This window comes from Leucopleurus acutus (assembly GCF_964270905.1).
Source record: "Leucopleurus acutus genome assembly, chromosome: 7".
Lineage (NCBI taxonomy): Eukaryota > Metazoa > Chordata > Mammalia > Artiodactyla > Delphinidae > Leucopleurus > Leucopleurus acutus.
In genome coordinates, this window is record NC_139150.1 from 34,427,162 (window position 1) to 34,455,033 (window position 27,872).

The 27,872-nt window shown below is 44.1% G+C and overlaps 1 protein-coding gene across 1 annotated transcript in view; it reads right to left on the minus strand.

The window, feature by feature from the left end:
- The window catches only part of LOC309964485 (stimulated by retinoic acid gene 6 protein-like), a 51,469-nt gene that overhangs the window by 8,484 nt on the left and 15,113 nt on the right, over positions 1-27,872 (minus strand). The window contains 10 exon segments of the mRNA XM_082843542.1: positions 1,775-1,850; positions 7,267-7,420; positions 9,782-9,893; positions 11,300-11,370; positions 14,000-14,128; positions 15,182-15,227; positions 16,814-16,934; positions 20,700-20,830; positions 23,519-23,619; positions 25,377-25,452. Of these exon segments, the coding sequence (XP_082699668.1) occupies positions 1,775-1,850; positions 7,267-7,420; positions 9,782-9,893; positions 11,300-11,370; positions 14,000-14,128; positions 15,182-15,227; positions 16,814-16,934; positions 20,700-20,830; positions 23,519-23,619; positions 25,377-25,452 (1,017 nt within the window).

Below are 27,872 nucleotides of genomic sequence, written 5' to 3' on the forward strand. Positions count from 1 at the left end.
ATTCATATCTATATCCTCCTTTTTTCTTAACATCCCATTCCAGCAATTTCCAGGTTATTTTGCAATTTCATCACCACTGAATTGGGAAAACTTAGTATGAAATAAAGAATGTAAGTATCTCATTAATAGTTTGCATATTTATTACATAATGAAATGATATTTGAGTTATGCTGGGTTAAATAACATATTATTAAATTATTTTCACCTCTCCTTTACCTTTTTTAAATAGTGTCTATTAGAAAATGTAAAATTGTATCTGTGGCTTTCATTGTGTTTCTGTTTGGCAGTACCAGAGGTGTGCAACCAGGAATACAAACATGCACAGATATATTTGCAGAGAAAATTTCTGGAAGGATGCACAGAAAATGAATAATAGTGCTTAGCTCTTGGGCAACAATCTGGGGCCTGATGGGAAGAAGACTTACTTTACACTAAATATTTTTGTAACTTTGTTTTTAAAACACAAGCCTGTAGATAGGTTGGCATAATTATAAGAAAAATAACAATACTGGCACAGTGCGAGTGCTGTCCAAAGGGTGCTTTCTCATCCATTATTTCCTCTGCCCCATGGTCTTGTAAAGGAGGCAGGGCAGGGATTGTCACTCCTGGGTGACAGGTGTGGGAGGGAAGGGCCAGCCTGGACAGGAAGGAGGCCTCCCCACCACAGGGGCCTTCTTGTCCCTGTGCCCTCAGCTACCCTCCACCCACATCCATGCAGCCAGCTCTGCATTGTGGTTGTTCCTGGTTGCGGTCAAATGCCTCAGTGAATATCTCCCAGCCACTTGTAGGCTAATGAAGGAAGGAGCAGACATATCCCTACAACAGGCAGGGAAAGGGTAAGCAGCAGTGTCCAGTCCACCCACAGAGCCCAGGGAGAAGAAAGCAGAGACAGGGAGCAAGTCAGGGCTGGGATAGAGAACTGGGGCTCTTTGTGCCAGGAGAGTCTTCACTTAGATGTCATCTGCAAGAGACCCAACCTTTGAGTAGCCAGATGGGGAGGATGCAAAAGCAGGATGTTCTGCAGGGGTGGGAATTGGTCCTGGGCTTCCTGTGAGTGAGTGGGAGACTGTGAACTAGAGACTGAGACAGAGAGAGAGAGAGAGAGAGAGAGAGAGAGAGAGAAAGAAAGAAAGAAAGAGAAAGAGAGGCAGAGACAAAGGCAGAGAAATGGAGAGAAAAGGGAGCAATATATACCTAAATTCAACTTCCGTCTGCATGCAAGTGCCAGCTACATACTGAAGGCCATCCCCTCCTCCTGTGCTGCTGTTCTAGAGACGGATACCCCTGGTTCCCTTGTCCCAACCTCCTGTGAGGTCCCTTGAGCCAGATTCACCTGCTGGGAGCACAGTGTGATTAGTCCTGGAGAGCAGGGCGGGTCTAACACCTAGTAGCAATGCAGAAGTGTACAAGAAATGACAAGGTCAGAAGGCGCCAGAAGACGAGATCAGCTGCTAACAGCCTGTGGCTAAAGCTATTGTGTTGAGTCTCGCCTGCTCAGCAGTGAACATGGAGATGAAAGTACCGCTTGGGGTTTTGCTGAAAACCAAAAGAAGACTCTAATCACAATGTCAAGCTTATAGTGGGAGCTCAAATCAATAGTTTTTTGTTTGTTTGTTTTTGTCTTTTACTACCAATAGGTATGGTTGTCCCTAGACCCTATATATACTGCTGTTCCCAGTTTGGGCACTGCTGGCACTGCCTGGGAATTCTGAGAAAAGTCTGTCAGCTGCTTTCCCGGCTGAAGACACACAAATGACTCCTAGAACCCTCTTACCTGTAACAAGCCAAGATGTGAAACAGGTAGCTCACACACGTGAGGGAGGCAGGCAAGATGGTCACCACCCAGACTCCTGAAACAGAAAAGGTGATACGAGAGGCCTCAGAAGATGAACCAGAAACTATTTTTAAAATGCAGAGGGAATTCCCTGGTGGTCCAGTGGTTAGGACTCCGCACTTTCACTGCTGAGGGCCTGGGTTCAATCCCTGGTCGGAGAACTAAAATGCAGAAACTCACAACAGAAAGGTTTGGGCAAAATATACTGCACTTCCTTTAACACACCTCTTGTGCAAATAACGTTTTGCTTATTTTCTGTTTCATTTTAGCCATACACCCTCGATATCCTTTATTTCCTGCGTATTTATAATCTTTGCCTTTGGTATTAATATTTTCAATCTACAGTGAGTAATAGAAAAAGAAAATTATGGAGCGTACACATGGTAGGTAGCCTCCAGCCTAGTAAAACATCATTAATTCTTGAACTTCCAATCTCCGCTTTTGGGGGGGGTGGTTACCCAATAAACAGTCACCTTGTGCAACGGTAACTGGAATCAGGGTCTTGACTATTCATTCATCCATCTTTCAGTATGTTTTTACTATTTCGTACCTAATTTGCTTTCAGAATGATTCTGTGTGCTTGTGAGAGAGGGATGGAGACAGAGGGAAGGAAGTAAAAGCTTCTGTGTAAGCCGACTCTCAATAGGTACAGAAAAGGCATTCGAAAGAATCCAACACCTCTTTATAACTCAAATCACTCCATAAACTAGAAACAGAAGGGAATTTCCTCAATTGGATAAAAAGCATCTGCAAAAAACCCACAGCTAACATCATACTTAATTGGTGAAAAACAGACTGCTTTCCCCATCAGTTCAAGAATAAGAAAAGCAATGTCTGCTCTTGCCAATTCTATCCAACATTGTACTGGAGGGTCTAGCCAGGGCAGTTAGGCAAGAAAATGCATCCAGACTGCAAGGGAAGAAATAAAACTCTCTCTATTCACCAACAACATGTTCCTATATATAGAAAATCCTAAGGAATAAATAAACAAAGTAAAATGAATTAATAAATGAGTTCAGCAAGGTTGTAAGACACAAGACCAATATATAAAAGTCAATTGTATTGCTATACACTACCAACAAATAATATGAAAATGAAGTAAGAAACAACTGCACTTGCAATAGTATCATAAAGAATAAAATACTTAAGAATAGGGCTTCCCTGGTGGCGCAGTGGTTGAGAGTCCGCCTGCTGATGCAGGGGACGCGGGTTCATGCCCTGGTCTGGGAAGATCCCACATGCCGCGGAGCGGCTGGGCCCGTGAGCCATGGCCGTTGAGCCTGCGCGTCTGGAGCCTGTGCTCCACAACGGGAGAGGCCACAACAGTGAGAGGCCCGCGTACCGGAAAAAAAAAAAAAACACTACAAAAGCTTGTTTTAAGAAATTAAAGAAGACCTAAATTAATGGAAAAACGTATCACTTTTACGTATTGGTTGTTCTTTGTGAACATGGCAATACTCCCTAAATTGATCTACAGATTCAAATCCCTGTCAAAATTCCAATGTCATTTTTGGATAAATTGACAAGCTAATCCTAAAATTCATATAAAAATGAAGCGACCCTGAATAGGCTATACAACCTTGAAAAAGAAGAACAAAATTACAGGACTCACATTTCTTGAGCTACAGTAATAAGACAGTGTGATATTGCCATAAAGATAGACAAATAGACCAATGGAATAAATTGAGAATCCAGAAGTAAACCCCCATTGTCAATGTATTTTCAACAAGGATGACAAGACAATTCAATGGGGAAGGAATATGCCTATTAACAAATAGTGCAGGGGAAACTGATATTCCCCATGTAAAACAATGAAGTTAGAACCTTACCTCATACCGTATACAAAAATTAAATCAAAATGGATCATACACTCAATGTAACAGCTAAAATGATAAAAGTCTCAGAAGAAAATATGAGAGTAAATCTTTGTGACCTTGGGTTAGATAATGGTTTCTTAGACATGCACAAGTGATAAAAGAAAACAAGATATATTAGACCGCATTAGAATTAAAAGCATTTGTGTTTCAAAGGACACCATCAAAAAAGTGAAAAAGCAACCCACAGAATGGAAGAAATTATTTGTAAATTATATCTCTTGTAAGGGATGTGTATATAGAATATACAAAGAACTCTTACAGCTCAATAACAGACAAATAATCCAATTTTAAAGTGGGCAAAGAATCTCAGTAGTCATTACTCAAAAGAAGATGTACAAATGGTCAATAAGTACATGAAAAGATGCTCAACATCATCAGCCATCAGGGAAATGAAAATCAAAACCGCAACGCACCCCCGATGTTCATAGCAGCACTATTTACAATAGCCAAGACATGGAAGCAACCTAAGTGTCCAATAACAGATGAATGGATAAAGAAGATGTGGTATATACATACAATGGAATATTACTTAGCCATAAAAAATAATGAAATAATGCCATTTGCAGCAACATGGATGGACCTAGAGATTATCATACTAAGTGAAGTAAGTCAGAGAAAAACAAATATAACATGATATCACTTATATGTGGAATCTAAAAAAATGATACAAATGAACTTATTTACAAAACAGGAACAGAATCATAGACGTAGAAAACAAACTTACGATTACCAAAGGTGGGGGGGAGGAAGAGGGATAAATTATGAATTTGGGATTAACAGATACACACTACTATATATAAGATAGATTAAAAAAAACAAGGGCCTACAGTATAGCACAGGGAACCATAGTCAATATCTTGTAATAACTTATAATGGAAAAGAATCTGGAAAATAATATATATGTGTGTGTGTATATATATATATATATATATCTGAATCACTTTGCTGTATACCTGAAACATTATAAATCAATTATACTTCAATTTAAAAAAATACAATGCGATACCACTTCATACTTACTAGATGGCTATAATAAAAAATAACAATCAACAAATAACATCAACAAATGTTGATGAAGGTATAGAAGCTGGACCCCTCATACACTGGTGATGGCAATACATAGTGATGAAGCTGCTTTTGAAAACGGTCTGGCAATTCCCCCAAAAGCTTAAACATAATTACCACATGATCCAGAATTCCACTCCTAAGTATATACCCAAGATATATAAAAATATATGAAAAACTTGTAGATGAATGTTCACAGCAGTATTATTCATAATAACCAAAAGTTGAAACAACCCAAATTTGCATCAACAAATACATAAATACAATATTGTATATTCATACAACAGAATAAAATTCAGCAATAAAAAAGAATGAAGCTGAGACATATGCTATGATATAGATGAACCTTATAAATATCTTGCTATGTGAAAGAAGTCAATCAAAAAAGACCACATATTGTATGATTCTATTTATATAAGATGTCCAGAATAGGCAAATCTATAGAGCCAGAAAATAGTGGCCGGGGAGAGTTGAGAAATGGGGAGTGACTGAAAGTGGTCATGATTTCTTTTAGGGTGATGAATATGTTCTAAATTTGACTGTGGTGATGGGTGCATAAATTTCAAAATACTAAAAGCCACTGAATGGTACACTTTAAATGAGTGAACTGTATGGTATATGAGTTATATCTTCATAAAGCTGTTTTTAAAAAGAAGGAAAAAGAAAGCTGATTTCCATGCCTTTCAAGTTTCAGATGTGTCTTTATCAGCATCACCAGGACTAGGCAATTGCTCTATCCCAAACCTCCACCAACACAAAGGATGTGGGTAAATCACCATAAATCTCACCCCAGGGGATGCAGGGGACACATCCTTGGAAGGAGAGGATGGAAGGAGTCTGCCACAAGAAGAGTGAGTGCAGACTTTTTCCAGCCAGCAGCAAGAACATGACCACACACCTTTAATTTAATGCCTTTATCATCCCAAAGGTGAAGCATGTTCAGCCTAAGAGTCTCTCTTGGAAAGAGGGCAGCTGTTTAAAGCTGGAAGAGATTGAGACAGAGTGAAAATGTTATATACTGATTCTTAAAGTGTCTAAACGTGAGAAATATATCAAAGAGGAGATAAAACATGAGTGAATATGGTGATATACTCACTACAATTCACCCAGACCAAGTGACTGAGGTTAGCGTTAAAAAGTTGCCCAGAACAGGGGTAGAAATGTGAATTTTCTGAAGTATGACTTAAAACAAGTATTATTAAATCAAACATTAGAATATGCTCGCTGAGTGTATAGGAAGGGACTCATCAGGCAGAACATTAAAGATGAATAGAAGTGTTCAAGGGCAACGAAAAAGTATGGTAATATGGAAGAAGCAGTACCCACCTTAGTGTAACCTTCTATGTCATGTATGTATAAGAGAATTTTCCTCAAATAATTCACAGTAGATCTATTCCCCTCTGGTTTTGATATTCTACTAGCTTGTGAGTCTTAAGTGAAAATATTATTTGCATCACCTGTTTCATGGCTTAAGGAACATATGGTAATTTACAGCCATTAAATGTCAGAGCTACAAAGGCTTTTGGAAACCATTTGGTACCCTCATCCCAGTCCCATTTTAAAGATGAGGAAACTGAGGCCAAGAGAAGGGACCTGACTTGTCCAATGACAGAGTTTATCCTGACATCTTGTCCAGGTCCTTTCTCAACAAGGAATAGTGAAGAACTTTCCTTCTTTCATGGGCAATGGACATATAATTAGAGTATGTCATTTTCAAAGAAAGCTACTATTTTAAGGTAAAGTGACTGTTATGGGCAGAATGTGTGTGTCTCCCACCCCCCACAAAATTCATGTGTTGAAACCCCAATCCCCAATGTGATGGTATTTGGAAATGGAGCCTTTGGGAGGTGATTAGATCATGAGGGTGGAGCCCTCATGATGGAATTAGTGCCCTATAAGAAGATACATGAGAGAGTTTGCTTCCTCTCCCTGTTCTCCATCCAGTATGTGAGGACACAAAGAGAGGGTGGCCTTCTGCAAGTCAGGAAACTGACCCTCCCCAGACACCAGGTCTGCTAGCACCTTCAACTTCCCAGTCTCCAGAACTGTGAGAAAGAAATGTCTGTTTTCATACCACACAGTCTATGGTAATTTGTTATAGCAACCTGAACTAAGCAGAAATTAAATTTGAATGATATAAGTAAACTTTCCATATAATAATAAAGTCATGGACCACTGTTTTATCTTTTCCAAAGTGAAAAAAATATGATGATTTTAGTTGTTTCCACTGGCATCAAACAAAATAGGCTATTTGAGATTAGAAAATTATCAGGGCATGTTCAATTCAGCCCCAAACAGGTTCTAACAAAATGGCCTGTGTCCTGACCCCTTTTTCCTTTGAGTCAACCCAGGGAGGCATAGAGCAACTGTAACACAGGTAATATCAAGACCAGCAGCAATAATCATTATAGGTGTGCACCTGCCACAGGTCACAAGTCCCTCTCTGTTTCCTACACAGGCAGCAGGAACAAAGGTGGAGGATGGTTTTACCTTTGGTGACGTTAATCAGCTCTTTCACCTGCAGGAGGACTGGGGTCAGGGTACCCGTCTGGTTCATGGAGGCGACGTAGCTCTCCAATTCGCCTTCAAACACATCCAGCTCATCTCTCACATACACGAACATGCAGAACTCAATGACAATGAACTGGGGGACACAGAGCAAATGTTTCAAGGTCTCACCTGAGTCCAGCTCAGTATATGAATAACATATGGGTCTCTCTTTGGTTTTGAGGTCAAAACTCTCTGAAGCTCAAAACTCATCTGCAATAGACTCTGGACACTTGCTCTACTGAGATGAATGGGATTGTGACTTCTTTGGAGACAGGAGTCACCCCAAACTCTGTTCTTAACACAACAGCATATAAGAGTAGGCACCACAAGGGCTCAAAGAACTCTTCAAACATTAATTAAATCAGAGTGAAATAATTAAAACAGAGTGGACTTTGAATAAGGGGTGACCCTGGGGACAATTCCAAACACTTCTCACTGTTCCCCTTCTTGTATCTTGGCAATGACCAAATTGGAGGAGGTGCTGTTTCCTGTATGCATGTCATGCTTGCTCCCCTCCTATCATCCTGTCATCCTGCCCTCATGCCCCCATCACCATGCCATTGCTTCTAGAGTCCCTGACGCCATTTTACTTCATCAACCGAACTGAATGTGGAGCTCAAATGCTACTATTTTCAGGCAGCTTCTCAATCCAGAGTAATTCACTAAATTTCCAAAGCACTTTTACCTTTTCTTTTTCTCTAGTTAGACGGCAGTACTTCATACTGTATTTTATCTTCTTGTCTTAGACCATGGGCTACTCCCAGGCCAAGACTCTGCTGAATCAGCTCTCTTCTCTCTTCCAGGTCTTAGTATAGTGTTTGGCATAGAGTAGACAACCAATAATGATTTAATAAACACAATAACCCCTAGTGATTTACCCACTGCTGCAGAGAACTCTAGCTAGTTGTCCATTAAAATCTCTTCTCCCCTTTTTTGGGCACAGGCTGGACGACATTTGCCAGCCTCCCTTGAGTTAGATGTGGGTAAATAACAAGGTTCTTGTCAATGGAAGAAGAGTGGAAGGAATGTGTGCTGGGTCCACATAGCCTTTGAAAACCTCTCGCAGGCATTTCGCCACCTGCTTTCTCCTTCTGTTGACTGGATGCAGGTGGTGAGGGTGCTCAGGGATGATGAAGGCACACGATGGAGAAACCAGTTATGGAACAAACACGTGGAAGACTGCTACTTCCCAAACCTCAACACTCACTCAACACTGTTAGGTGGGCCAAAATATATTCAGTGTTGTCACTGAAATTTGTGGGTTTATGTGGTACTTCATCATAACCTAATACATCCACTTAAAACTTAATCACAGGATTAGTTTATACAGGTATCATCCTAGTACATTTAAAATGAGCAGAAGACAATTTGGCCATTTTTATCCCGCCATTTGACCCTGCTTTTGACTCAGACATTTTATCTCAGATAACAATGACCAGGTGAAATGCTTTGATTCTGTACTTTATTGACTTCCTGTTTTCAATTTCATAGGTTTCTGCTCTAATTTTTATTACATCTATTCTTCTGCTTACTTTGCATTTTAATTTGCTCTTTTTTGTTTGTTCGTTTCCTAAGGTGAATGTTTAGACGATTGATTTAAGATCTTTCTTCAGGTCTAATATGTATATTCAATGCTATAAATTTCCCTCTAAGCACTGCTTTTGCTGCCTCCCACAAATTTTGATAAGTTGTGTTTTCATTTTCATCTGTTCAAGACATTTTTAATTTCCCTTGATGTTTTTCTTTGGCTCATATGTTACTTTAAAGTGTGTTGTTTTCATACCTACTACTTGCAGATTCTCCATTATCTTTCTGTTACTGATTTTTAGTTTAATTCCACTTTGATCTGAGAGCAGACATTGTATGATTTCTATTCTTTTATATTTATTAAGACGTGTTTTATGGTCCAGGATATAGTCTATCTTGTTGAATTTTCCATTTACTCTTGAGAAGAATGTGTATTCTGCTGTTGTTGATGAAGTAGTCTTTGGATTTCCAAAATATCCAATTGATTGATGGCATCAATTACAGTTCAGATTTTCCTACCTTGGCACCGGTTGCCATGGGGTTTCTGCTCCATTCTGTGATGATCGTGTCTCTTCAGTTTTAGGGGTAAAGGTTTGCTCCATGACCTCACTGCTCTTAGGGATCTAAGAAGAGTTGTTGATTCTTCAATTTGTTCAGATTTGTATTTGTTGTTAAGACGGATTGGCATATTGCAAGCTCTTTACATGTGGAATTGGTAACTGGAAGTCTCCGTAAATAACTCGATTATATTTATTAGTAATATTCACCACATGAGTATAAGTGTCCTTGGAGTCAAAATGGTGGGGTCAAAGAATTGTACTTTTTTGATTTACAGATACTCAATTTTGACCCAGCTTTTAAAGAACAACCCCTATCCTAGACCCACCCCATTTATAAAATAATAAAGGATTTGCTTAGATCTACTTACAAGGTACAGGCAGATGAAAGCCAACACAGTGGTTCCAATCATCCTGCTTGGGAACTGAAAGTAAGGGTCCCACTCATAGATCCTGGTTTGGAACCAAGACTTTTCTCTCTCTCTGTGAATGAATAAACATCAAGAGAAGACAGGTTGTGGCTGGTAAACAAATGCCTGATTCTTCTGAAAATAATATCATCTCCTCTTCTTCACCTTAGCGTATAGTGAAGACAAACAGCACTGGTAGATTCCACAGTTTTCATTCTCCCCTCATTCTTAAGAACAAAGACTCAGTTTTATTCAGTACAGCAATCTACCAAATTAAAGGCTATAGTTCCCGACCTCTCTTACAGCTAAGAGTGACCAAGACTAAACAAGCCAATTAGACGTGACCAGAGATGTGGTGTGGGACTTTGGGGAGGCTGGTCAGGTGGAACTGACACAGCTGGGAGGATTCCCTTTGACTTCACTCTTTTCTCCTGCCTGCCATCTGAAGGGCAGACATGGTGGCTGGCCCAGGCTGGAGCCCCAGCATCTATCTTGGGCCACAGACAGCCTTCATGATGGAAACCACTACGTTACTGGAACAGAAAGACAGACAATGGGTAAACTGCGTGGTGGGCAGTCCAGGGTTAGTATGGACTGCCTGCCTCCAGAGTTCTTTTACATGAGAAAGAAAGAAATCTCTCTTTTATTTGTGCCATGATTATTTTGCATTTTCTGCTATATGTAGCCAAATGTAACTCTAACCAAAGAACTAGTTTTGCCACTATGACCTTGGATTAGACATATCCCTTCTCTGGGAATATACCCTTGTGCACAGTGGCAGTGGCAGGGGTAGGGTGACTTGAATGGTCACTGAAGACCAGGTGTTCTTGCCTGGTCAAGAGCTATGTCCTCTTTTATTGGTAACAACATCTCAGTTTTTCTCTGGGAATCTACTCTTCCCCACCATCAGTCCTGGTGGTTTAAGTGAAGCTGAACCACTTCCTAGTTCCCATGGTGAACATGTGACCCTGGTTTAACAATCAGTTTACTCCAATCACCTACTCACAGTAATTGGTTCTGGGATGCCATGTGGTCCAACTTGATCCAATGAAACACATTCATGGGAATTTTGTTTGAATTATTTGAAAGAAAACATTCTCTTCTCTATGAGCTTAAGACAGGAGGGTATAAGCTTAGAGATTCTGGAGGCCACCACGGGGAGGAAGCCTACCTAACTAAGAGTTTAACATAGGTAAAAGCAGAGCTGAGAGATGAGGGAAAGAGACCTAGTTCTGATTATATCAGTCAAACCCCTGGATCCATCTGTGTCTGAAAACTGGCGACCTCTAGGCTCTTTAATTATGTAAGGCCATAACTTTCCTGTTTCTCTTTAATCCCATTTGAGTCGAGTTTCTGTTATTAGCAAACAAGCGTGCTAAAACAGCGCTCTTCCAGTCATCTCCAGGTCTCTGACCCGGTCAGGGCTCATCAGTACTGGTGCAAACGCCGAGGGGCGTGAACAAATATAACTGTGCTTACTGCAGGGGGCACTTCCTCAGGAGCTGTTTGACGTGCTCTGCCTGGTGAACTTCCAGGAAAGGCTTTTCTTCCTGTGAGAAAAGAGAGAGGTTGATGTTTTGGCTCACAAAGTCTTGTTAGGGCTTTGGTCTCTTTGAGGGGCTATTTCCCTAGAGGCCAGGATTTTCGGTAAAACTTGCCATTCCCAGACACCCGTCATTTATTGAAGAGACTATAGGGTCCCGTCTCCTGTTTCCCAAGCACTTCTTTCATGAAATGCCAGAGGCCTGACCTCCCTTGGCTCTTCTGCTAACTGCTTTACACCAGCCTTTGTTTTGTGAAGTCGATTTCTCCCTTTGAGATTTGGTGACTTCTCATCATAGTTCAAAACACTGTTCCAGAAATGAAACACCCAAAAGCCCAGTGTTTTTATTTTTTATGAAAAGGAATTTCTCTTGCTCATTTCTTATTTTGAAATGAACTTTAATAGTATGTTTGGAAATGTTTTCTCCAAGTGTAATGAGCTTTCCACAGTAGTCATCTGTTTTACAATATTTTGAATATGTAACTTTTACACACTGTGAGACGAAATCTTATCTATTGCAGATGTTGCGCAGAGTAAAATAGACCTGGTTATAATTCTGACTCATAAGTGACATCAGCGAGCTGGAGGAACAGGAGGTTCCAGTTCCCATATGCCCTCAGATGCTCCAACTCTGACAACCACCCACAGGTGAGAGTACCTTTGTGGGGGCCCAAGTATCTACCTTGGAGGTTACAGCACGCTAGTTAAGCAAAAACTCCAAGAATAGATGCATGAAAGAGAACAAGGAGAACAGTTTCATTTTACCAACATCACTCCTCCTCCAAAGTAGTATAGCTCAGGGCATAGAGAGAAGGCCCTCTTAGCTTGTAATTTCTCCTATGAGGGAAAATAAAAGTGAAGTGAGAGCCCACCTTCCCCAGTCTTGGGGGACACTGCCCAACAGATCCATTCCTGTCTCACACCACCCAGAACACTGAGGGGATCAGCATGGCGGAATAGTCTGGGGAAAGCTAAGAGCAGGGAAATGGGGCAGGGGGTCAATGGGGTGGGGGAGTCCTTCTGGAGTCCTCGAAGGAACAGAGAAAGAGAAAAGGGCAGAAAGCTATATAAAGAAATAATGGGGGGACTTCCCTGGTAGTTCAGTGGTAAAGAATCCACCTTCCAATGCAGGGAATGCGGGTTCAGTCCCTGGTCGGGGAACTAAGATCCCACATGTTGCGGCGCAACTAAGCCCACATGCCACAACTATTGAGCTTGCACGCCTCAATGAGAGAGCCCACATGCCACAAGCTACAGAGCCCACATGCTCTGGAGCCCACGCACCACAACTACTGAGCCCATGTGTCCTGGAGCCTGCACACCACAACTAGAGAGAGAAAACCTGCATGTCACAACTAGAGAGACGCCTGCATGCCGCAACTAGAGAGAAACCCAAGCAGACCACACACCATAATGAAAAGATCCTGCATGCCTCAACAGAGATCCCGTGTGCTGCAACTAAGACCTGACGCAGCCAAAAAAAAATAAATAAGGAAAACAAATAAATAAAATAAGTAAATATATATTTTTTTAATAAATATTTTTTTAAAAAAGAAATAATGGGGACTTCCCTGGTTGTCCAGTGGCTAAGGCTCTGCACTCCCAATGCAAGGGGCCTGGGTTCCATCCCTGGTCAGGGAACTAGATCCCACATGCCGCAACTAACAGTTCACATGCCACAACTAAAGATTCTGCATGAGACAAAATGGACTTTAAGTTAAAAACTATCACAAGAGACAAAGAAGGTCATTATATAATGATAAAGAGGTCAGTTCATCAAAATGATATAAAAATTGTAAACACATATACATACCTAATATCAGAGCACCTAAATATATAAAATAAATATTAACAGAACTGAAGGAAGAAATAAACAGCAGCATGATAATAGTAGAGGACTTCAACACCACACTTTCAACAATGGATAGATAATCCGGTCAGAAAATCAATAAGGAAACAGCTGACTAGAACAACACTATAGACCAAATGGACCAAACAGACATTTATAGAACATTCCATATAACAGCAGCAGAATACATATTCTTCTCAAGAACATTTTCCAGGATAGAGCATATGTTTGGCCACAAAACAAGTCTTAAACGTAAGAAGATTGAAATCATATCAGACATAATTTCTGACCACAAAAAGCTAGACGTTGATAACAGGAGGAAAATTGGAAAATTCACAAACGATACACTCCTGAACAACCAATGGGTCAAAGAAAAAATCAAAAGGGAAATCAGAAATATCTTGAAGCAAATGAAAATAGAAATACAACATACAGAAATTTATGGGATACAGGAAAAGCAGTTCAGTTCTAAGAGGGCAGTGTATAGCAGTAAATGCCTATATTAAGAAAAAAAGAAAGATCTCATGCAAACAACCTAACTCTTTACTTTGAGGAACTAGAGAAAGAAGCACAATGGGTAAGAGAGAGCCTCAACAACCAAATTCTCTGGGTTCCAGGTCTGGCTCTGCTATAGACTAGCTATGTGTGCTTGGGCAATGCAACTGACACCTCTGGGTCCAAGTTTCCTAATACAGAGTGGGAGAAGTAATAATAGTACCTACCTCACAAGGCTGTTGGGAAAACTTAACCTGTCAGGACACACACGGTGTTTTTACTTAGTACTCACCGTCTGGAGCTCCCAGCCCAGGTGGACCCTCAGAGACTTGACAAACATGTACAGGAAGCGGCCCAGAAGGAAGGCCAGGCAGAGCAGCGAGGGCCAGTAGAACACAACAGTCTCATACTTCCCCACAAACTGCAACAGAAGCAGACCATGGGGCGTGGACTCTAGGTAGGGAAGGGCTAGGCCACTGGTGAGGCTGTGCACAGGAACCTGCCTGCCCCAGCCTGCTCCCACCAGGGCCCACCCTCTCAGAGCTTGGAGGTCAGCAGCCAATCCCCGCTCCCCCAGCCCCACATCATCAGAACAAGCAGTGGACTTGGAGTCCAGCAGCCCTGGACTTGAGTCTTAGCACCCCTATTTAATTTTATACAAAGGGCTTTCATGGCTTTTTTCTCATTAGGTATTAAATATTACTTTTGGAAAATACTCACAAGAGAGAGGAGGGTGAAAGAGAGAGAGAAGAGGGGAGAGAGAGAAGAGGAAGGGGGAGGGGGTGGGCAAGAGGGAGAAGGAGAAGAAGAAAAGGAAGGAAGGAAGGAAGGAAGGAAGGAAGGAAGGAAGGAGGGAAGGAGGGAGGGAGCGGGGGAAGGAGGAAGGAGGGAGGGAGAGCCCATAAGTGTCATCATTTTGGGAGCAACACAAGCTCCCTTCTAGATGCAGCGTGACACCCCTCTTTCATCTTGCTCCTTTTCCTGGGGTACAGGGCTAAACAGATGAACCAGCTTCCTCTAATTCTGAGAAAGACGATGCATGGCAAAGTGATAAGGGATTCATCTAGTTCGAGTCTCCCATTTTATAGACAAAGAAACTGAGGCTACATGAAGGAATGGAAAGAAATGAGCTTGAGAGTCAGCCAGACCTCGTCTCAACTCCCAAATCTGCTGCTTCTCAAGAGTTACATAATATACTTGTGCCTCAGTTTCCCCAACTGTAAACAAGTTTGCTAAGAGCTTCCCTCCCTTGAGGGGCCGCTATGAGCATCAACTGAGAGAACATCTCCTGTGAATGACACCTGATGAACACAAGATGCTCTACAAATGGAAGCATCATGAATGGTTCCAACTCCCCTTTTGTCCACACGAGGAAGCTGAGGCCCAGAGTGGCAAAGGCTTGTCCCAGGTCACACAGTGAGTTGGCCATGGTGATAGGACTGAATACCCTAAACACAGCTCAGCAGGGACTCACCTGCCCATGGGGACACTGTGTGATGTGAAGGGTGGTGACAGCAAACCTGCAAGACAGAAACCAGGGTTGGGGTCCTGGGGTCCTTCCCAGCACAGCCCCTGTGAAAACAGCTCAGATGCCACCTGCCTGGAGTTACCTCCCGTCTGAATCCTTCTTGGGAGGACTGGTCCCCAGTACATCCCACCCAGATCAGGCATACAGCTTGTGCCTAGGTACATGCACACTGAATTCATTTAACACATCCTCACTGAGGACATAATCCTGGGATCCACGACGGCAGAGCAGGAAGACACTGAGAGGTCTCCTGCTTTCTCCCCTCATCACTCAGGTGGGGAGACTGAAGCCCAGGGAGGGGAAGGGATTTCTCCAGAGTCACACCCAGAGCCAGGACCAAGACCCAGGTGTCCTGACTCTGGGACCGAGGCTCTTTCTGACGGGACACGCCCTGTCTGTAAACACTGCCCGGAGGAATAAGCCTCAACGTTTTCTCCCGGCTGGACACACATTCCTGGTCATACTCCCAAGGCGCCCAAGGTGCCCAAGCTGCTAAGTGGTTCTGACCACCCTCTCCTCTCCTGCTCAGAAAGTCTGGCAGAGGCTGTTAAGATGATATTATTCCATGTCTAACCCTGAATACCCTCTCTTCTAATTTTTAAAAAGCAAGTCACAAACTCTGTAATTGTAGCCATTGGGGTATCATTTGCTTGTGAGCCCCCTGCACTGGTTCACACACTGGGCCTGGGACCCCTGCCCCACAGAAAATGCTGTAGTGGGGAAGCCGGCCCGGTAAGGGGGATGCAGGCAATGAGATGAGTTCCAGGGCTGGAGAGTAGAAGTGTTCATGGGATTTTTCAGCCAGAAAATATTCCCCAGGGCCAGCTCTGTGCCAGTCCGGTGTCAGCGCTGAGGGCACAGCGCTCAAGAGGAGGGTCAGAAAGGTCCCACATCTGAGGGCTCTGATCCACAAAGGATGAGCATGTATCTATCACTGGGCCAAGTCGGGGAAGACGATCCACACAGGGAATAGCAATATGTAGACAAAGAGGCCAGAACACATGTTCCAGGAGGGTCTGTCCTGTCCTCCAGTGTTTTCCCTGGCTCACAGCGGGATGTCTGCTGAACGAATAAGTGGACGGAGAAAGGAGTATAGGAGTCTTGCATGACCGGAGGTGCGTGCTAGAGACTCTCAGGCATGGAGAGATGGGGAGAGGCCAGACTGCGACAGCACTGAACGCCCAGCTGAGGCACCTGCACTTTCTCCTGGGCTCCCAGGGAAGCACGACAGCGAGGAGCAGCAGAACCCAGTGGAACTCCTGCTTCTAACCACGGGACTGACGGCACTTGACAGAAACGGAGTTTTCTAGAGCCCTGACTTCTGGGACTATTCTGATCGTGAGCGGCCTCCTGTGGAGCAGACAGAATGCAGGCCTGACCTTCTGAAGCCTCAAGTGCAGTTTCCAAGGAGGGGCTGCGGTGGGCCTTGGACCAGTCACTCCGCCCACCCGCCCTGGGCGTCGGTTCTGGGCAAGGTGCCCTCCAAAGAGAGCTCTCAGGTCACCTCCAGCTCCTTGTCCAGAGTCCAGCCATGGCCAAAGGAACTGCAGGAGGCCAGGCAGGCAGAGTCCATCTTACCAGATCAGAGAGTAGCTGAACCCCAGGATGGAGCTGACCAGCCGGAACTCCGACGAGAGGCAAGCAAAGAAGGGGAAGTGGGACAGGCCGACTTCGATGCCTCCGATCAGAAGCACAAAGGCTGGGAGAGACAGGGCCAGAGATGACATGAGTTCCTCTTCTCACGGGCTCAGGGGAGACCCAGGGCAGTTATGGGGTTTCGTGTGACTTGCAGTCACAGACCTCAGGACTTAAGGAGATGAGTGGACAAGCCCCAGATTAGTACAAGGAGGAATGCAGAGATGTCTTTCATGCAATCATGCAACAGGCCCTTCCTGGTACCTCTTCCATGCCAGGCACTGGGCTAACTATTGAGATGAAGAAGACTTTGTCCCTGCCCTTGATTAGCTCACAGTATGATGGGCAGAAACATACCACAAAAATGAACAAACAAAAATCACTGAGAGTAAAGCACCATAAAGTGTACCACAGCAACACAGACAGCAGTGATGTACTGTGTTCTAAAACCTCTTGTGCACTTCATCCATAAGGCAATAATAATATTAATGCTGCCACTGACTAGCTCTGAGATGGTCTAACAGGATCCAGTAAAATGTAATTGGGCAAGATGACCTTTCCTAAGTGTCTACTTTGAGCTGGGTCGTGGGTCAGGCACCAAGGACATAGGGGGAATGAACAAAGTTCTTGCTTTGAGGTGCTTACGGTCCAATAGGGAAGACAGGAAGAAAAGTAAACGATGTGATATGTACTATAATAGAGGCATATTCAACCTGCTGTGTGGACAAGAAGAGGAAGTCATGGACCTCACCTGGGGTCTGGGTATCAGAGAAGGCATCCTGGAGGTGGTGACATTTAGCAAGGCCATGAAATATAAGTGGGAGTTTGTAGGACGGAGAGAAGGAGGGAAGGAAGGACATTTCTCACTCAAAGGAGGGGAGATGGTTGGTTGAGGTGGTCAGTATTTGTGTAAATGTGAATAGTGGGGGACTGGCAGCTAAGGACCATATAAAAGGAATAATTGCTGTGAGGTTAGAAGCTGCAACAGCATAATTTTTTAATTTATCTGAATTCCCCCAACCATGAAAGCAGACAGAGCAGTGAAGATAGCAAAACCAAAAACAAACATCTACAATAAATCTAAGTGACAGGACTCATTTGATATCAACATCTGATTAAGGGGAAGCAGAGGAAAGACAATAGGATCTTTGAAATCCCAAGAACAGAAGAACCCAAAATTGCCAGCAGATATTCACAGGAAATTGAAGCTGAAATAACAGCTGAAACTGGGCACAGGGCTGAAGGCCTTGATTCATAGGTGAGAATCAGCAGACCTTAGTAAGGTGTTAGTAGGTCTGAGGATGCTGGAGCCATCAGGGCCCATGAGCTCATTATACTAAATATCCAACTCCCCTCCCAGCACAAGCCCCACATGAAAGAGAAACTGCTGGCAGCGAGAATCCAAAATGAGAAGGTAAGAACATTAGGAACTGGGTAGTAGTGGGTCCAGACAATAGTGGAAGAAGCCAACTCAGAAAATATGAGGTTGTAATGAGGGTACATATGTATAATCATTCTGTAAAAACAGAAGTGGAGGGGCTACCCTGGTGGCGCAGTGGTTGGGAGTCCGCCTGCCGATGCAGGGGACACGGGTTCGTGACCCGGTCCGGGAGGATCCCACGTGCTGCGGAGCGGCTGGGCCCGTGAGCCATGGCCGCTGAGCTTGCGCATCCGGAGCCTGTGCTCCGCGACGGGAGAGGCCACAACAGTGAGAGACCCACGTACCGCAAAAAAAAAAAAAACAAACAAAAAAAACAGAAGAGGAACCCTTGAGCCATGAAGCAAGAAACAATATTCTGGTCCAGCCAGATGCTCAACATCAATTAGGCTTCACGGAAACACAAATCAAGACAACAATCAGATACTACTTCACACCTACTAAGATGGCTATAATTTTTTTTAAAAAAATGAAAATAACAAGTGTTGGCTAGGATGTGGAGAAATTGGAACGTTCACATATTGCAGGTCAATGGAACACAATGGACAGTCCAGAAATAGACCCATACATACACATGTGTAGACAACTGATTTTCAACAAAGGTGCAAAGGCAATGTAGTGGGCAAAGGACAGGTTTTTGTAATGACAACAGTGCTGGAACAAATGGATAGCCAAAGGCAAAAAAAAAAAAGAGGAATTCAATCCACACCTCACACTATATATTCAAAAAAATTAACTCAGAATGTACCATAGACCTAAATGCGAAACACTGTGAGACTATAAAACTTCTAGAAAACACAAAGAAGAAAATCTAAGTGACCTTAGCTTAGGCAGATATTTCTTATATGACATCATATGCATGATCCATAAAAGAAAACATGAAAAAATTAGATTTCATCAAAATTTAAAATGCCAGCGCTTCAAAAGAAACTGTTGTTAGAATAAAAATACAAGCAACAGACTGGGGAAAAGAATTTGCAATTTATACATCTGATAAAGGACTTATATACAGAGTATATAAAGAACTCTCAAAACTCAATAAGAAGAAAACGAAAAATCCCCAATATTTTAAAATAGGCAAATAATTTGAACAAACGCTTTACCAAAGAAGGTACAGTGATAGCAGATAAGCACATGAAAATATGCTCAACAACAACAGTCATTACAAAACTGCAAACTGAAACCACAGTGAGATACCACAACATGCCTCTTAGAATGGCTAAAATTAAAAAGACTGACCATGTGTTGTCAAGGACATAGAGAAACTCAACTCTCATACACTGAAGATGGTAATCTACAATCAAACGGAACCATCATTTTGGAAAACAGTCTGACAGTTTCTTTAAAAGTATAATCTACTACATGATCTTAATAATCCAGACATTCCATTCAAAGGTGTTTACCCAAGAAAAATGGAAACATACAAAGACTTATAATGCTTACAGCAGCTTTATTTGTAACAGCCAAAAACTGAAAATAAATCAAATGTCTATCAATAGGTGAATGGATAAACAAACTGTGGTCTCTCCATACGGTAGAACACTATTCAGAAATGAAAAAGCAATGATTTCTGATGCATTCTAAACATATATGAATCTTAAAACAACTATGCTGTGTGAAAGAAAACAGACCCCCTCCCCCCCCAAAAAAACCCCGATTGCATTCTGTATGATTCCATTTGCATAACTGCCTGGGGATGGGGGTGGTGACTGGATGGGGTGGGAAGGAGAGAGTACAAAGGGGAAAAAGTTAACTTCTGGGGTTCATTATCATGATTGTGGTGATGATTTCATAGACGCAAACATTTGCCAAAGCTTAACTTGTACACGTCTAAGAGATGTATCATTTTGGTTTCAATTTGCATTAAAAACTCCTAAAAACTAAGGAGATGTTGTAGGCATTTGCTCATATAGGCTTGGAACCCAGGAGAGAGAACCAAGCTGGACAGGAGATGTTTGGGAGTCACTGGATTAGGGATGGTTGAACCTGCAGGGAGAGCACAGGGCACAGGGAACAAAGAGGCCTCAGATCGATGGCCAGAGAAGTAAACACTGTTGCCTGAGGAAGCATCTGGGGGCTTACTGATATCAAGAAGGCAGTCATGGCTATGACTCAGGAGAGATTTCTAGGGTTGGTGACAGTGAACCTATTTTCTGAGACTTTGTTCTACTACGTCTAAAAAACCTTTGAATCTAACTGGGAGAAAACCTCCACAAAAAAGCTCGAGACTTTGTGGGCTTGGCATTGACCTTGGGCAAGTAACAAGCTAAGAAGAACATTGACAGTTCAACGAAGTTTATCCCCTGATCCCAGAGAATCCCTGCCAGGCAGTCTCCAAGAGCAAGAATTTCCACAGCAAAACGCCCAGCAGGTATGAGGCAGCACACGTACCTTGGGCCCATTGTGGGACTTGCAGGGGCTGGTAACCTTCTGAGAATAAGAACATGACCTTATTGGCTGTAGCCCCAAAGGCTACTCCATAGGACCATCGGTTACGAAAAGTGCCCACGAAGTCCAGAGGTCTGTGAATAAGAGAAACAGCTCGTGAGGCCAGAAGTGGCTCCTTCCCACAGTTCATTTCCAAAGTATCAATCCCACTCTGGGGAGGGACTATTGAGTAGTAAACTATTTATTTCAACGGACATATCCTGAGGCCCTCTGTGCCAATTGGGGGGTTAGGCATAGATTCAGGGTACCAAAGTGAGGAAGACAAAATCCTTGCCCTGGAGAAGCTCCAAGTCTGGGGAACATAAGCAAGGACACCAGCAGTCATGACAACAAGCAAAATGGGATGAATTTCATCTATGAGAGACACAAGCAGTATGACTTAAGAAACCAAAACAAAGAGTATGTGAAAGACAGGTCGGGGGAACTGCCCTGCACCTGGCCATGGTCTACGAGAGTCCTCCTTTCCAATATCCCTGGGAAGGTTTGGGTATCACTGGCTATGCTAGCTGCATGTGATCACACCTCCTGGCCACAGCTGATTGGACTATGGGTGGTCAGATGGTCACCTGACTTTGGATGGGCCAATCACCGTGCCTGGCCTTGTACTTTGGATTTGTGATTCTGAGGACAGGAGCCAGTTAGCTGTTAAAATTCTGTTCTGGAAAGTCATGCCAAACTGAGTCTTGCCGACATCTGGGGGAAGCAGAGATCGTTAAGTCCGATGATAAAGTCAGATGGCAGAGAGGAAAACGGTAAAATGGTGCTGAAGGGACCCCAGTGACACAAAGAGGCAAAAGTAGAATCTGTCTCCCAGAGACGCCCATCTCAAGAGCTCTAGTTCCCATGAGGCCAACCTTGCCAGTCTCTGTGAGATCTCTGTAACTTTATAAAAAGTCCTTTCTTTTCCTTTTACGCAAACAAGCTTGAGTGGGTATCTGTTTCCTCTAACCAAAAGAGCTTTGTCTACGTGAGAGAAAGCAATTGCATTGGAGACAAAGAGAAAAGGCTTTCCCCACTGGAGTGCCATTTGAAGCGGGCTTAATGAAAACTCAAGGTGGCAGGAAGGGAAGGGTACTGCAGGTACCTGCAGGTGGGGACTTGGGAGTCAGGATCTGGACCCCACCTTCCTGCTCCATTTGGCTGGCTCGTCTTCATCTTCAAGGCACAACTCAGGGAGCACCTCTCTCAGAAACCTCCCTGACAACCCACTCCCAATCAGGCACACCTACTTGCTGCCTTGCTTGGGTCCCCTCAGCGCTAAGTTCACGTCCATGCTTTTCTTATCACTTGTTTAGTGAACTATAAACTCCTCTGGAGTGGCTTTGAAAAGAGTAGCTGCTCACTGCACGTTCGTGGACACGCACTTGGTTGAACTGATTTGAATTCTAATCAATCCCACCTGTAGTACGTAAGCGCTATGTGGGACTCAGTCTCCCTATCTTTAAAACAGAGATGATACCCCTGCTCTGCTCATATCACAGAGACACTGTGGATGGCAAATGAAGACCTGCTTTATAAACTGTGGAGTGTCATGCACATGCGAAGGATTATTAATGGGTGAAGACGGTGAGCTAAAACTACTCAGGAAAGCAGGGCTTTTCATAAGAAAGTGGCCAGAGAGCAAGAAAACGGTGCCTTTATTAATTGAATTCAAAGCAGTTTAACATGATCCATATAGCGGTCTTACTTAAAAAGTCCTACACCAGGCCCTACATGCCAAATGCCCAGGGCAAAGTCTGAAGATCTTCTTTATCCACCAGCCTCAGTCTCTCTCTGTGCCTCAGCCCATGTGGCTTAGACCTGGCAGTTTGGGAGGGGCTGACTGCTCTAATGGGTGGTAACCAGAATGTTTGCTACTCTGGGCTGCTATATGGTATATGGACATTGTTGTTGGATTTCTCTCACCACAAAGGTCAGATCACCCTTAGACTCCATCCTGACATCCTGGCTTCCTCTCCCTTCTCCAGAGCCCAAGGCTGAGACCTGAGTGTGTTCACATCCTTGAGTCTTCTCAGGTTATGACACTGGGAGAATCAGAGCCAAAAGCGACCAGAGCTGGGTTAAAGCTCTTGTCACTCGGTAGCTCTGGGGCCTTGGGCAAGTGACTCAACTTCTCTGAGCCTGAGCTAGCTCATCCATTACATGAGGATGACAACCTCCACCATGCTGGGGTCCATCCTAGTAGCGTAGGCAAAGCAGATGGTTCAGTGCCTGGGCCAGAGTCAGTATGCAACAAATGCTAATTGCATCATCATCATCAGTAGTAATTAGAGGGTGATGAGGCAGAGAGATGAACAATTAGAACTCAAGGAAAAATGTGAGGAGGGGAGCAGAGATTCAGAATGGCAGAGTCGGAAAGGCCCTGAAAGCTCCCTGGTCCAGCGGGCTCTCCTGGGGCATGTCTCGTGCCTCCATCCCAACAAGGAGGCTTGCTGCCACCAGTGACAGGGAACTCTCTCCCCCCTGCTTCTTGGGGTAGCCATGGTGCTGAGTGTGGGAAGGCCTTTCCCATAGTGAGCTGAGCCTCTTCGAGTTGTTTTAAGCGCTTCTGGGCAGCCCTGGGTGCTGAGGGCGCAGTAGCTTGGAAGCCAATTCTGAACTCTCTGGGCCTTGGGTGGACTGGGGCAGGGAGGGGCAGGGCTGTCCACGGCGGGGTAGAGGTGGGTGGGGAGGTAATTGGTGGTTAGCCTAGTCTTACAAACGGTGTTGGTCCCAAACACAGAGTACCCCAAGCTGTAGTGATGGACCCTGGCTCAACTCACATGATCATTCTGAAGCAGTTCCCCAGGAGGTAAGAAGCATCATCTCTCTGTCTATGGTGCTCTCGTCTTTGGAGAAGGGACAAGACCAAAATGATGAAAAGCTATAGAAAGAGAAGAAGGGTCTGTCAGAGGGAACATTCATCCTCAGCCCCTCGGTGCCCCCGCTGAAGGAGAGTGTGTGGGTGAGCAAAGCGCTCAGAACGTCTAGGACTCAAACTCCACACTTGGAGAGCTGGCTGCACGCACCGTTGAGCTTCCAGAATGTTTTGTACTGAGCTTTCCTTTGTGTTGCTCTGAACAGACATGGGTTCAAATACAGTCTCTCCCACACACTGGCTGGGAGGGAGACTTAACTTCTCTGAACCTCAGTGGCCTCATCTGTAAAAAATGGGTAATAACTTCCAGGTTGCAAATCCTTCTTTGCTTTTTATTCCTGTGGATTCAGTCAGATTCTCCTATACTTGATGCCCCTTTTCTTCTTTTACTAGAAAATTCCTGAGAATTATCTACACTTGCTGTCTCCATTTCCTCACCTCTCACTTGCTCTTCGACCCCCTAACATGGCTTCTACTCCCATACTCCACGGAAGCAGCTCTGGCCAAAGTCACTAATTACCACCTTGTTGCTCGATCCAAATGTAAACATTAAGCCCAAATCTGCTTGACCTCACAGCAGCATTCAGTGTTGACCTCTTCCTCCTCTTAGAAATACTCTCTTCCCTATGCTTCTATCAGCCACACTTTTCTGGTTTTCTTCTAATTCTCAGTCTCCTTTGCTGGATCATTCTTTACCCAACCACCAGATGTGAAGCTCCTCATGGTTCATTCCAAGGACCACTCATCTTACTCCCCCATCCTCTCTTCCTCAGTGACCCCATCCATGTCCACACTTTCAATGGCCACCAAATACACAGAAGACTCACAAACTTGAATCTCCAGCCCAGCTGTGGTCCAGAATCATATGTTCAACTACATAGTTGGCATTTCTTTTTGATGTGTTGAACACTTCTCAAATTCAGTATGTCTTAAATGGAACTCTTGATTTTCCTCCCTGCCCTGTTCCTTCATCCACAACAAACTTGGATGCCCTCTAATTTTCCTTAACAAGTGAATGACAGATACCACCATTCTTCCAGCTGTGCAAATTACAAACCCAAGAGTCATCCTCAACCTCTCCCTCTCCCTCATCTCTCTATCCAACCCACTACCAGGTTCTACTGCTTTTACCCCTTGAACATCTGGAGGTGACCACCATCATCTAGGATGATGTAAAATCACCTCACCTGGACCCCTGCAACCATCTCCTAACTGGCCTTCCTGCCTCCTCTCTTACCTGCCTCCAACCTGATCCCCACTTGCAAACAGAGAGATCATTTCAACCCATAAATCTGATCACACCATCCTTGGGCCAGAAACACTCCACTACTTCCCATTGTATTTAGAACAAAGACAAAACTCCTTCATACACGGCCTGGCCCTGCCCACCTCCCCAGACACCTCCACCTCCAATTCCCCACTCCAGACACGCCAGCCTTCTCAGCTCCTCACACTCTCCATGCTCCCGCCCGCCACGCAGCCTTTGCACGTGCTCTCTCCTCTGCCTGAAATGTTCTTCATTACGTCTTCCAACAGACCTCAGCTCCAGCACTGCTTCCTCAGAAAAGCCTTTTCTGACTCCCCTAAAAGTCAGTGCCCCTGACTCTTGGGACCTTCAAAGCCTTCTTCTGCCTGTGTTTTTAGTGCATAATGTAAGAGAGCAAGTCTCTGCCGACCTATTCAGATCCCTTTGGGAGACTGTGTACGGGAGCACCCCAGCTCCCCTTCTCTTCCCTCACCCACCCTCCCCTGCCTTCACTTACTGATGGGATGAGGGAGTAATGGAGGAAGAGCTCCATGTCCACCGAGCTGGCACAAGTGCCATTTAGCCGCCTGGTCCTGAAAAACAACCGAAACACACATTCACATCATCAGTCACTGCTGCAGGCATTGACCCTTCAGCCTTGAGCATCACTGTCAGGAATTTGGCTTGTAGCCCACTGAGATCATCTGATCTTTTTTTTTTTTTTTTTTTTTTTTTTTTGCGGTACGCGGGCCTCTCACTGTTGTGGCCTCTCCCGTTGCGGAGCACAGGCTCCGGACACGCAGGCTCAGCGGCCATGGCTCACGGGCCCAGCCGCTCCGCGGCATGTGGGATCTTCTCAGATCGGGGCACGAACCCGTGTCCCCTGCATCGGCAGGCGGACTCTCAACCACTGCGCCACCAGGGAAGCCCCATCAGATCTTTTTTAACTTCCGTTTCTGAGTCAGTGCCACTCACCTGTGATGTGTCTTCACTAAGTGGATTATCTTCTTTCATATCTCTTTCTCCAGCTTAATTATCTATACAACTGCCCTACTAACTGGATCTAACTCCTTCTTTTCTTTTTTTTTTAACTCCTTCTTTTCTTGATGACATAGTCATGGACAGATTCAGGTTCCTTGGCACCCAAAGCTTATATTATTTGGATGTTCTTTTCAAATAAAACTACAAAAATATCTTATCTTTTCATATTTTAAGGAAAACATATCACCATGTAAACACTTAACCAAGGTGCCTCCCACCCTCCTAGAGCCTTGGTAGGGTCCTGTGCAAGTGAGGGCCCCTGAGACTTAAGTTTCAGTAACTTCACAGGAAACCAGCCTTCGGACATGGTTTTTCGTAGCCGGAGGTCAAGAAGCATCTGCTCACTCTGATTCACTGCTGGGCTATTGGGGCAGGACAGTGGTCATCTGGACGACAGACTGTGGACTCTGTCCTCTCCAGACCTCAGAGTCTGCAGGACAAGGCTGCTGGGGTCTCGTGTGTGAAACACATGACAGTAGTTTCCCGGTCTCTCTTTGAAAGGGACCTGCTCCCTTCTGGGCTCCCGCCACACTTCACTATCACTGCTCTGACTTGCACTGCACCACCTCAGCAAACGCTCACCCTCCAGATCCTTGCTCACTCTGTGCCTCACTCCTGCAGCATCCATCTGGCCATCCCTCGGGCTTCCTTCCCGGTCAGCTCCCACTTTTCCCAGAAGTCTCAGGGAAGAGCATTCCTCTGGGAATCCATAACCATGGCATACTTCCCTGAAAGTTTTTAAAATTCCAGTACTCCACGGTGATGTCTAAACATAGGAATAAGACAACTTAGAAGTGGTGGGGGGAGATGAGGGTGACTCATGCTGTCGGAAATGTGATAGAACTATAAAATTTAGAATTCCGTTTTTAGGAAAGTAAACTGAGCACATACATCCGTCTCCTTGTTCTACAAAAACCCTCAAAATAGCAGAAAGAATTTTTTTTAAGAAAGAAAAAAAATAGCCATATTTGAAAACAAGAAGGGCATCTATCAGGGACACAGAAACTACTAGAAGATGCTGAATGATGGAGAGCAGTTAGGACTAGATCAAAGAGAAAAAACATCAGCCAGCAGGGCTACAGGCTGTGACCACAGAAGAGTGCTCTACACTCATATGCAAGAGGCTGATGCAGGTGGGGGTTGCCGACAGACCACAGAATGATGAGTTGGGGTCTCACAGAGACCCAAGAGTCCTCCCACCCTGCTGGCCGACCAGAGGCAATGGGGTTAACCTCTCTGGGAGTAGTATACATGGGTCACAGAGAGAAAGGCAGTGCTCCAGATCACAGGTGGCACCTGGGAAGGACCGGGTGCTTTGGATGTAGATCAGCTGCTGAGGTACCCCATTGAGCGGTACATCCATCCTGAGGTACCTGAGCGGTACATCCATCCTGAGGTACCTGAGCGGTACCTCCATCCTGCTGCACTGAAAGCACACCTTAGTACTAGCTGTGGCAGCAGCTGCCACCCACCCCCAAACAAATATCCCAGTGGAAGCTCCAGCACAAAGACAAGCACCCAACCCAGAAACATCACACATGAGGAAAGATTACACCACCAAAGGGAGCCAAAAATTCAACAGATAGAGGAGCCCTAAGGAAATGAAGTTAATACAGAACCTCTCTGAGATAAGGAGTAGAGGAAATTCTCTACAAGAAGAATGAACCTAGGAGGAAGTAGAAGGGTGCAAAAAGCCACAGAAAGTAATTAGCAAAACTTCCCATTACTCCTGAGCTCAGGACTTTAAATATATACACATATATACATACATTTTTAGAAACACAAAGACTCAGAAAGACCTTCATTGAAAGAAATATTGGAGGAAATTCTCAAGTAAATCTAGGAGGAAGGGGAAGAATTTAAGAGGAATAACAAACAGAGAAATTAGGAAAATGTAGTGTTAAATATCTAGGTAATTATTGTGAAATATAATGTTTGAAATGCCAATTTGGAGTTGAAATACCAGATGATA